Source organism: Arvicola amphibius, chromosome 9, assembly GCF_903992535.2.
Source record: "Arvicola amphibius chromosome 9, mArvAmp1.2, whole genome shotgun sequence".
Classification (NCBI taxonomy): domain Eukaryota; kingdom Metazoa; phylum Chordata; class Mammalia; order Rodentia; family Cricetidae; genus Arvicola; species Arvicola amphibius.
In genome coordinates this window covers 95,397,043-95,409,312 of record NC_052055.2, presented here as the reverse complement: position 1 = coordinate 95,409,312, position 12,270 = coordinate 95,397,043, and the positions used below count along the sequence as shown (strand labels likewise).

At 43.0% G+C, this 12,270-nt stretch overlaps 1 protein-coding gene across 39 annotated transcripts in view; it reads right to left on the bottom strand.

Moving 5' to 3' along the window:
• Map4k4 (mitogen-activated protein kinase kinase kinase kinase 4) overlaps positions 1–12,270 on the bottom strand; it is a 141,741-nt gene that overhangs the window by 77,466 nt on the left and 52,005 nt on the right. For all 39 annotated transcript variants that reach the window (XM_038341606.1, XM_038341608.1, XM_038341615.1 and 36 more), the window contains exon 3: positions 3,464–3,520. In XM_038341606.1, the coding sequence (XP_038197534.1) occupies positions 3,464–3,520 (57 nt within the window). The remainder of the gene's footprint in view (positions 1–3,463; positions 3,521–12,270) is intronic.

Below are 12,270 nucleotides of genomic sequence, written 5' to 3'. Positions count from 1 at the left end.
GGTGTCGTGTTGCTCTTTGTGGTGTTGAATGTATTCTTACCTTATCTACCCATCTTTTCCTCTGATTGGTGTAGCTGGGACTGTCTGTATCTCTGGTGATCAATCTTCCAGGTATTAGTGGATCCTAGGCTCAGATGCTTGTTCCTTGTGGTACGGTCAGGGCCAAGGTTCCAGTCAGCCCCAGAGGTCACTTGGTGTTCCTGAAGGTTGCTCAGAGCTCTGCAATACTGAGATTTGTTTAGGCCTGTTTCCAGGGTGGTTGCTTGCTTCGGGCTACTTCCACTAAGTTAGCTGCCATTGGCCTGCTCCAGCAGAGGTCACTGGTTTGGGCTTGCTCTGGCGGAGGTAGCTGGCTCAGGCCTGCTCCCTCAGCAGTGGCTCCTTTGTTGCCCATTCCTTTTTTGCTCCTTGCTCTTTTCTTCAATTTATTCTTTCTGCCTGCTGGCCCCACCCATCCTCTCTCCTGCCTCCTTATTGGCCATTCAGCTCTTTATCAGACCATGGGGTGTTTTAGGCAGGCAAAGTACCACAGTTTCACAGAGTCAAACAAATGTAAATAAAAGAATGCAACACATCTTTGCATTATTAAATGTTCCACAGCATAAACAAATGTTAATGCATTTTAAAATAATATTCTACAACAGATTCATGTCAGAACACCCCAGAGCAGAACATGAGTTCTTGGTTGGTTGTGTCCAGGTTCTTCACATAACCAAGTAAATTGGGTGAGGCAGGCTTCCAATTCCCCACTCCATGCAGCTGGTGCTGGAGCTGGATTCACTCAGGCTGCCAAGAGTTAACTGAGGGATAGAACCACGCCTTAGTCTTCCCACCCATACCATTCCTACCTTCTGAGTCTGCAACAACCATTCAGTTTCTCCTAACAAGTCACAGTCTGATCCCCCCACACACACACCCAGAAACTAGCTTTTGTGCCGTTTTGTCCCTGAGATGAAAGAGAGTGGAAATCAGACAGAACCTTGCTATTCAATGACATCTCCTGCTGGAGCTCAAGTCTGGTGCAAAAATCTCTCCTATGTGCCACCCAGGTTCCAGCCAGGCCTACAAATTCACAGGCAAAGCCTAGAAGCTACTGACGTTCAGGGCAGACAAGAACATGTTCTCCATGCAGCTGAACATGGTATTCTATTCATAATCAACACTTACTCTAGATCCTTTCTGAGCCCCAGGCTACAACAGAAGTCAGTACAAAAAAAGCACATGTAAGAAATATTACTCAATACAATACAATATACTCAATGATTGATTGAAGGTCGATTCTTTTTAAGGGTCACACTCTGGTTTTCACTTTACTGGAATACATGAGCTTTACACTAATTATGTTTAAAGAAACCCTGAACATACTTGTGTCATGCATCTGCCAATTGTTGCCTTACTTTTCAGGAAAGAAAACACACAGTTGAGTGTACGTCAGTGGTACAGCACTTATGTAGCTAGGACACACAAGGTCCTCATTAATCCCCAGCACAGAAAATAACAATAATAATACAATACAAAAGCATCTAGTACATGTATAAGTTTGCATGTACTTTATAGATGTTCTCATAGATGCATGATTGGAAGAGAAATATACCAAGGCACACAGAAGCTACTGTAAAAAGGTGGAAGGATGTAACTCTTCTTTATATTCTCCTATATATTACAATCTCTTTCTCTGGTGACCATGTACTGCATATTTATCAGACTCTGCCTTAGATAAGGAGGTCCTCCGCTTGAAGTCTATCTGAGGTGTGCAGGCAACATACCAGGAGGTCACAGCAGCTATTCAGGAAGCACAGCACAGGCTAAAGACACTGAGTCCTAAATTCTGGATTTATAAATATCCAAAGCTTACGGCTTACTTTTTTTTAGTTTTGTTTTTGTTTTTATTTTTGAGACAGAGTCTCTTTATATGGCCCTTGCTGTCCAGGAACTTGCTATGTAGGCTGGCCCTGAACTCATGGAGATCTATCTGCCTCTGGTTCCTGAGTGTAAGAATTAAAGGTTGCATACCCATGCCTGGACCAAAGTCTATATTTAAAATGGTATCGACAAATCTAACAATAAACCAGTCAACAAGTAAGTTTACAAATATTCAAAATTCCTGGGCTCTGGGACACCATATCCCAAGATAGCAACAAGAGTCATAGGGGCAGGAATAGGGGCTTCAGCAAGAAGGTGCCACTGCCTGGTCCAGCCTCAGAGAGCACTTCACAAATATTTAAATCACACCAAGTTACTCTTTCATTATTCTTTGAAATGTTTATCTGAGCTGTGAATAAAGGGTGGGGCACAGAAGCAGGCAGATCTCAGAGTTCAAAGCCAGTCTGGTCTACAGAGTGGTTCCAGGACAGCCAGGGCTGTTACACAGAGAAACCCTGTCTTAAAAAATAAAACCAAAAAATTTTAGCTAAAAAGCATTTAGTTTCCCACTGAGCTATATGCCAAGGTAGGATCCTATATACATATGAACTGTCCATAACATAATTTGTTAAGCAGATCTTTTGGATATCAACCAAATACATCTTCCTCTTAAAAGTCTCCTTATGCTCTCTGACAAAGAAAAGAGGGCAATCACCTACTGCCACACCTTCAAATACTTGTCAGATTCAACAGATGTCTTGTGGTCTACCATGCTTTCTAATTGCAACTCACAACCGTGCAGACTGGAGAGGTGCATGCTGTTTGAGAGCAGCAGAGGTCAGAGAACATCTCACCAGATTACTGGTGACACACTGAACTCAGTGTAGCCATTAGCATCCTCGGTAGATTCCAGACCGTATGCTCCTCACACCGTATGTCCATTTATGAACTAAGTATGCATTCTCAATGCACTAAAACAGGCAGGCCCCTGCATGTCCACGTGTGTGGACGCACATTTTGTTTGGCTCAGTTCTCTTTTCCCATGTAAAGCTGCACCGTAAATCCTCAAATCATTTCAAGAACTATCTTTTCCCACTAAATTTTGCCAACAATTTTACTCAATGTTTTAACAGATGTTTCTCTTACAACCCCTGGGAACTTGGCTGGATGTTTTCTTCTTCCATGATAAAGTAAGTAAAAGAAATAGCACAGGTGTAGACTACTACCCTAAGGGAAGCTTTCCTTCACTCTCTATTCATGTGACCTCCATAATCCTGCCTCCGATTTTTTCCTATTAGTGATGATGTTTCCAATTACACTCCATTTTGTAGCCAAGGATGATATCATGGCGAGGTGTTCTAGGACGGCTGTTTTAAAAAAAAAAAAAAATAAGCAAATGCTACTGACTTAGCTACCTGGGGACCATCTGCAACAACACAAATATGTCAACTGGCCTGCCACTGGACCCCGAGCATCAAATGCTACAGCAGAGCCATGTGCTCAAGGGATCACAATCTCCAAACACAGAAAGGCTTTTTACTAGAGCAGGAGTAACTTTAAAGTCACGATCCTTTCATAAACATACGTGATCCAGCCTTACCTCAGTGACATCCATAACCTTGATGGCCGCCAGCTGACCTGTTTTAACATGTCGACCCTGAACAAAGAGAAAAGAAAGACTGGTTAATACCAACATTCTGGACAGTTACCCAAACAGAATGGCTGAAGTCTCTCACACAGTATCTCTTCCCTATGCTTATTCTGTTACTATAAGAGAAGTTCAAATGAATTTAAATAAAACATCAATTCTTTTTCTTGTAGGTTTAATCCAAGGTACTTTAAATACTTTTGTTAAATTTATGTATATGTGTGCCTGTGTAAGTTTCATACATTCAGGAGTCATGAAGGTCAGAAGAGGGCATCAGATCCCCCTACAACTGAGGTAATGAGAGTGGGGGGAGTCTGAGCCACTATGTGGGTGGAGGCTCTCCAGTCCTCCAATCAACTTAGGTAATGTGTTTGTCTATATATAAGGGTCACCAACCTTTCCTTCAATGGCCAATAAATTGATGGATGGATGGATGGATGGATGGATGGATGGATGGATGGATGGATGGATGGATGGATGAAGCTCTAGCTATTTATTTTATGCCATAAATGGGTAATTGCATTTTCCTAGTGGAATCCCAATAGTAACTACTTGATTTCACAAATTATAAAGAATGTCCTCTTTAAAATCCTCCTACAGGCCAGGCGGTGGTGGCGCACGCCTTTAATCACAGCACTCGGGAGGCAGAGGCAGGCGGATCTCTGTGAGTTCAAGACCAGCCTGGTCTACAAGAGCTAGTTCCAGGACAGGCTCTAAAGCTGCAGAGAAACCCTGTCTCGAAAAACAAAAAAAAAACAAAAAAAAAAAAAATCCTCCTACAGCACCAACAGTCAATGCAGGGAGTATAGAGGCTCTGATCCAGAGTAAAGGAAGTATACAAAAAGATTCAGAGGCAAGCAAAATAACTTTGTCACAACTATAACTTTTTGATCTAGGACCTAAAACTGTGTTGCTCATTCATGTCACTCTGTATTTCAAAAAAATCTGGTATAATTCTCCTCTCTCAGGATGGGTTTGGTTATCAGCCTACTTTCTGCAGCAAAGCCTTGTTAGCATTTCTCAAGGCAATAACTAGGAACCACCCAGCTATCTTGTACATGAGCTACTTAAGGATGCAGTGTTTACAAATGGCCCTTCTGCAACTACGCAAAGCAGAAATAACACCCTCACATTTCCCAAAGATCTGTCTATCTTGTGGTCTCACAACAGAAAAGAATAAATTTATAACATCAAAGGACAACTCTGTATTTACTCACGGAATTTGTGCAGAAACTCAAGTTACAACAAGGACAAAGCAGTCCCTGAAATGGTACTATCTGACAACTAGTACACTGTAATTAAATAACAACTAGCATACTCAGCAACCAGTAGTGGAGACATGTTTTAGACCGGTGTATCGAGCTCCATGGAGGATAGGGCACTGTAGTGGTATACTTCATAGCATTGTGAAATATAATAATCGAGATGCAAAAAAAAAATACTGTGGGACACTTGGGCAGTGGTCAAATATAACCACAGAAGATGGGTCTATCCCCTCCATCAGTAATAGCATCAAGCATCTCCCATGACTGTGGCAGCACAATCACAAAGCCAAATTATGCTTTTCTTGAATCCAAGAAGGAAGAGTACACTTAAGACACAGTGTGACCTCACCCTGACACCTGCGGTAGAAAGTATAATGATCTCCTCCCATAGAGCCCTCCATCTTTCGGCCTTTCTACAGTGGCTAAAAGGCTATTTCCAGATCACTACAGCAAACTCCTCACTGCTAGAAAACAGGTGATGGCAGAAAACGCCAGAAGTTGTTTGGGCTTTCTTCTGTTTGAGAAGATAGGTAGGTAATGCTGGACTGGCCCAGATAGAATACAGAGTAGGGACCCTAAATCTAGAAAACTCATGAGCCTGTCAAAACGCTCATTCTCCAAAGACTGACACCGTGTCATCTTTCTTTATCCCAATTAAGTAAGTAATAATACTCTACACGTGTCATTTCATGACAGCCTGACGGGCTCACAGTAACCAGAATTACCCCTCAGTAAACAACCTCATAGCTTTTGATTCGCTTTTGCTTTCCCCTTTCTAGGAAAACTAATGTGTTTTTTTTTTTGTGGTGGGGGGGGGCTAGGCCTGGTAGAGATACAAGCTAAGGAAAACGACCTATTTTCAACTCCCCTTTGAGTTTCTGACCCAGTCACAATCACCACCTAGCACTAGCAAACATGCAATACACAGCACATGTTCCAAGGAAAATCACACTATACAGCTTTAAGATCCAGGATACCATTGCAGCCTGTCTGTACCTTTAGTGAAGTTTGTTCCTGTCCCATGGGAAGCACAAAGGAAATAAAGATTAAGGGAAGCTTTTTAAATCCTGGTGAGGAGAGAGATGTGTAGGCAGAGGTATATGAGGTCAAATTCAAAGCCCATGTGTCTCTGAAACTTGTATTAGGCTTTTGTTTATTCCCAGTTATCTCACCGTCCAAAACTGCTTAACGACATGGTACCTGCTCAGAGAAATGGTAATTTGGAAGTGTGTGTGTGTGTGTGTGTGTGTGTGTGTGTGTGTGTGTGTGTGTGTGTGTGTGTAGAAACACTGTGTTTACACAATAAGAAAAGCACTATTGGGACTCGATAGTAGAATTGCATGACAGTGAGAAACCAACTATTCTCCTTTCTTGGAAAAGGCAAAAAGGTAGGTTTTAAGGAAGCAATAATAACCTGAAAACAATCAATCAAAGAGTAGGCCATGGGTTCCCTCCTGAGAAATGGAGCGGCACACGATCTTTCCTATATCACAGAACAGGCATACAGGTGGCCAGAAATGAAAGGAAGAATACGATAATTCACCTGGGATGAAAAGCCCTGTCACAAAGCCATGCAAACTCTCTGCTGGCCAACAGGCAGTGGCATGCACTGCACCCAGCCAAGACAGCAGCTCTCTCAAAAGCTTAGGAAGAGATTTCATCACAGTGTAAAAAAGGGAAGCAGATCTGACTGCTTCTCATTCCCAACCAATCATAAGCTTTGTTTCCGAAATCTCTGTTCCTAGATGTGATGTCTTGTTGATTTGGAAAAGTTAGTTGGATTTAAGATGGTCACTGGAAATTGGAGTATAAGCATGAACAACTTAGGATGAATGCCCAGGACTCATTCACAAAATGTTGAACGGATCGAATCTCTTATGGCAAGAGGAAGGCAGTGATAGGAGAAGCCACAGAAGTCCACAGGCCAGTTAGCCCAATTCATGCAGCAACAATGAACCAGAGATCCTGGCTCAAGGTTATCCTCTGACCTTCAGACAAATGCACCCACATGCATACACAAAGAGATAATTGTTTTTAAGTTTATGGAGGGGTCTGAAGAGATGGGTCAGTGGTCAAGGGTGTGCATTGCTCTTTCAGGACCTGAGTTTGGTTTCCAGCACCCATGTCAGAAGGCTTACAACCACCTGTAGCTCCAGCACCAGAGGATCCAACATGCTATTCTGACCACCACAGGCCCTGTACACAGGTGGTATACATACACACACACACACACCTTTTGTTAAAAAAAGAAAAAAAAATCTACCCAACATAGAAGTGTTAAGCTTTTCTAGTAAATAAGTCATGTTCAATAACTAAATACACACACATACACACACACACACACACACACACACACACACACACACAAATTGTTCCTGTTCACACATTAATGTGTAGACTTCCAGTCCAGATCCAACACGAGAACTAAAGAGAGCAAGACAAGATCCATGGCTTTCTAAAGCAGTGTCTGGCGGCTTCTTGTGCACCCTAGAGTTTGAGGCACTTCTGAGGAAAGCTGGGAGTGGGAGAAACAGCCTTCTCCAGGGAAGAGCACACCAATTGGTTATCCAATACCAAATGGCCGGCCCTGAAAACAGACAAGTAACATTATATAGACTGAACAGATAATGTTTAGAAATATATATTTATATACACATATACATGTATGTGTATACCAACAGTTAATAATAAAGAAGCCATGAGTTTGAAATAGATAAAGGAGGGGTATATAGATAGGTTTGGAGAGAGGAAATGAGAAGGAGAAATGTAATTATAATACAATCTCAACAATATTTTTTAAAGTTTAAAAAAATGATTGTTTGAGAGGGCCAGACTAAGATTCCCCTATCACTTACAAGCAGTTCATATGAGAAAGGAAAGTCAAAGAGCCACACACTGCCTCATCTAGACCAACACATCATGGCAGCATCTTATATAGACCACCATGAGATCAGCTTGAAAATTCCAAGGCCCTCCCTGCTCTGAGTTTGCTTTCTCAAGCATATATGAAACTTCCACGGCTCTCTGCTAAACAGCATGAGTTCAGCACTAGGCAGTTTGATGACCACTCCATCGATCTATTCCAAAGGCAGAGAGAGACAGGTTAACTGGTTCCACACTGTAAACCTCAAAACCACTTAAGAGTGGACTTTACAGGAAGTGTCTTTTAAAAAATAAATAACAGTCAGGGTGGGGGGGGTGGTACAAGGCAGCACTGTGAGCCATCTAAGAAGGCTAGTTTAGTTCTTAGAAAGCTTATCACTAGTTAGGAGACAGTTTGAGAGCACTTGAGAAAACAACTATAATGTTCTAAACATCTCCCTGCAGGGCAGTAGGAATAAGGCAATAGGAGACCACTGACCCACGGTGCAGGTCTCATCACTGCCTCCGATACTTAGCTAAGAACAGGCAGGCTCACACCTTTGCATATCAAATCCTATAGCTCCTACTTAATACAACTAACATTGGTGGCTTGTTGTTTCTCCATTTCCCAGGACCAGAGCTTCACATGAGCAGGTAGACAGAAGAAGCATTAGAATGTGTATTATGAGATCAGTCAGAACTTGAGTTTTAATAAGAGGAGGAGGAGGAGGAGGAGGAGGAGGAGGAGGAGGAGGAGGAGGAGGAGGAGGAGGAGGAGGAGGAGGAGGAGGAGGAGGAGGAGGGAGGGGGGGAGGGAGGGAGGGAGGGGGGGAGGGGGGGAGGGAAGGAAGGAAGGAAGGAAGGAAGGAAGGAAGAGAAAAAGCACCTCCAAGAGTTTAAGATTAAAAACTTCAATGTCAAATCACCTAGCTTAGATAAAAGCTACCTATCTAAAACAACACTAAAGGAGACTATGTAAATTAAATGGAGATAAGAGTGAGGGAAAAGCAAAACAGACAATAGGATGACTGCCTAATGCCATGCAGCTCCCCGATCAATGAGTCATCGCCTTGCATAGCAGAGTTAGCAAAGAACAGAAAGTTAAATGCATTATGTAGCACATTTTCTTTAAGGGGCCAATCTGGAAACTTCCTAAACCTTGAACTCTTCAGTGCCATAAAAATGCTTTTCCTAATGGCTCAGGGACATTGTGAAGCCAAGCACTACTCAGTCCTTGCAATTAGAGCGCTTCAGGGAACTGTTCGTCCTGCAGTACAAAGGGCCTAGTCATGGGGCTCTACATATCCATTCTGTCATTTAGAAATTGACTCGAAACACAATTTCTCAAACCGTGAGGTCAGACCCCATAAAGGGAGCATAATTAAATATGGGGTCTAAAAATAATTAGGGAACAGCAAAAATTTCTGAACTCTTTGTAGAGAAAAATTAATTAAAAACTCAAAATACTTTATTCCAGGTGTTTGTGGCCTCGTGGGGATCCTGTCCCTGCAGCCTGGGCTGTGGACACAGGTGAGTACTCTGTACAGCGTGTGCCAGATGCCATCCAACACCGAGGAGTGCTGCCCAGGACACCCCAGCTCAGTCAGGCCACTCACTGCCTATGGTGAGCTGCACACTTCTTACTGCTTTTATGGAAACCTACCAGTTCTAGTTCAGAAAAGAGACTCTGAATATTTTTCTACTGTCATTCCTCAGCATATAAGTATCAAATTAGTGTGTGTTTGGATTGTTTTGTGAGAATGTTTGTTTTAGGGGCTAGAACAATGGAAATTTCTGACTGCAGACAGCTATGACCACATGTATCATACAAGTATAACTACCACTCCCTTCATTCACTAGAAAAACTCTCTATTCTTCATACTATATGCAAACTTTCCCACCAAGACGTAACTAGTCAGTCTGTTCATGCTAAACCTCAAATTCACATTCTGTCCTGAAACATTAGGAATGAATTAGGTGTCAGGATGCAAGCCTTTAATTCCAGCACCCATGCTGGCTTGGTTTATGTGATGAATTCCACCTCTACACAGTGGGTATCAAAAAAAGGATAAATACTAGGGGCTTGGAAGATAGGAAATAGCACAGTGTGTATGTAAATGAGTTCAGATCCCCAGCACCCATGTAAAAAGCTGGTCATGACAGCATGTACCTATAATAAACGCTAGTACTGAAGGCAGAGATAAGATGGTTCACGGATTCACTGCCCAGCCAGTCTAGCCAATCAGTGAGCTCCTGATTCAGTGAGACCCTGTTGTGAAAACTAAATAACTAAGGTAGAGATTGAGATGAGGAAGATATTTAACATTGACTTCTGGCCTCCATGAGCACATACATTACCATCTACTACCATCCACCTGTGACTTTTAATAAAAACCCTGTTTGTTATAATGGTGACCATCTGTCCAGAATAAAAGACCAAGCAGAAATGCAACATTTTCCCCTCACCCATGAAGTTTCCATACACTTCTTCCTTGTGACTTTATAGCATACTTCATTTTGTGAAACTATATCCACCACATCACTGCGACCCTGGAATCTAAGCTCAAACATCACTAACGCACTAAGGGTAACGTTTCCCATCAGCTTAGGGGAGAGCATCAGCATTTGAGACACTATCAAAAGACAAAAGATAGTGTGAAAAAGAACTCTGGTTCCAATCTGGGCAGCGGACCCGCCCATGGATTTCCACACACCACTAGCCAACCCTCAATTAAGGTTTCCAACTGTTGCTTCTGTAAAAAGCCCTGCTCCTGAGCCGAGACATGGTACACTGCTTATGCAGTCAAACAAATCAAAGAGAGAAACAGAGAAAAAAGATCATTTTAAAAAATAAAATAAGAAAACTTATGGCGCACCCGCTACATGTTATTATTTACATGTGGCTCCATGGGCTAAGATCACCATAGACTCGGGTGCTGAGTAACAGCCGCAGAAGTTCATGAGCGCCCATACTCAGAGCCTCTGTGTTGTCTGCTATGGCTGCACATCTCTCACTTCCTATCACCCTAGCACCGTATTACAGCACTTCCCAAAGGCTCCGAAAGCAGAGCCCACTCTCTAAAGGTTACCAGGGGTCTTCTCCCTGGTACTCGCGGACTAAGCTGGACAGCACAGTTCCTGCAGCTTGTTTGCTGTGGGGTGAGTAGTGGGGTGATATCTGCATTTCACCTTTTTTGCTGGATATTACAAAAATCAGGGCATTACATACTTTAAAAACTTTACTAATTCATGTTCAGGGTACAAAGCAATGGATTTTGTAACATTTTTGCTCAAGTATATCATGAACTTTGGGCATGTTCCCTCCCCATTAGCATCTCCTGTCTCCCTTTCCCTCTCTCACTAATTTTCTTCTTCCCAAACACTCACCACATTAAAAACCCTAGTTAAAATTGGTATCTTAGGCTAGGCCCAGGGATCAGCATCTAAAGCAGAGCTGAGAGCTACCTCTGGGTGTTGACCAAGCTAGCAGCAGCTCTCAGCATCCTCCCGGCCTTTACCAACAAAGAGTCCTGAAAAATATTTGCAAGGCTCCAGACCGCAGTAGGTCTTGAACCATAGCTCAGTCTCTGGAAGAGACTTCTTACTATGCAGGTTTTGTTTTGTTTTTAGTCAAATATGTTTGACCTAAATCTATTGTACCATACCCCATGGACTAACATCAGCACACTTCAGTAGGTAAAACCAAAACCCAAACTGTCAATAAGAAAAAAAGTTGCAAGATCCCCCCAACACTATCACACATTTCAGTAAGTTGGACATCATAAGACAGCTAATAAGACATGCAGTTGTCTCCTGGATTCAGGGAAGAGGCAGGTGTTGAACTGACAAGAAGGCACACAAGAAGACGACCTCATGAGGCACCAACAGGAGACTTCTGAGAGCCCTGTCCTCCTTTCCCTGCTCTGACCCCACTAACCCACCATGCAAACAGGACCAGGAGTAAAACTATGCCAGACACAGGCGATCTGGAGGTAGGTATGGTCACCCTCTGTTCACCAGGCTACAAGTTGTTGTTGCTTTTGTTGTCTAAGGCCCTGGAGAGAAGGAAGGGAGAAAAAAGATGGCAAATCATGAATTATTGGACGCTAACCTCTCACCCCAATGTCAGTCCAGTCCAGGACCGCTCACAACAAGTGATCAACAAATAACAGAAATCCACTCAGTGGTCTATAAACAAAGCTTTGTATGTGCAATGGCAACAGGACCAGACTCTGAAACCCCTTGGTGGCCTTTCCTTCTAGGTTTCTAGGCAGCATCTCCTTCAAGAGACACCCAGGATGAGCTCATTGAGATACAACTTCTTCACAGAAAACACAATCAAACTGAGGCAGGAAATGGGAAGGGAGGGAGGGAGGGAGGGAGGGAGGGAGAGAGGGAGGGAGGGAGGCAAGTAGATATGTATTAACTCATCTGCCTCTGCAGTAGACAGGACATCGCCTCTCGAGTGCCAGACACCCCTGTTGTTCCTTTTAGGCCAGGTGACCCATGGCCTGGTCCTCACAGGTATAATATAGCCCTGCGGAGCCACTGCACGATACACACTAGACTTTAGGGATCTACACTGACAGGGAAATATAAACCTACAGATGGATGGCTACGATCTTAATCCAG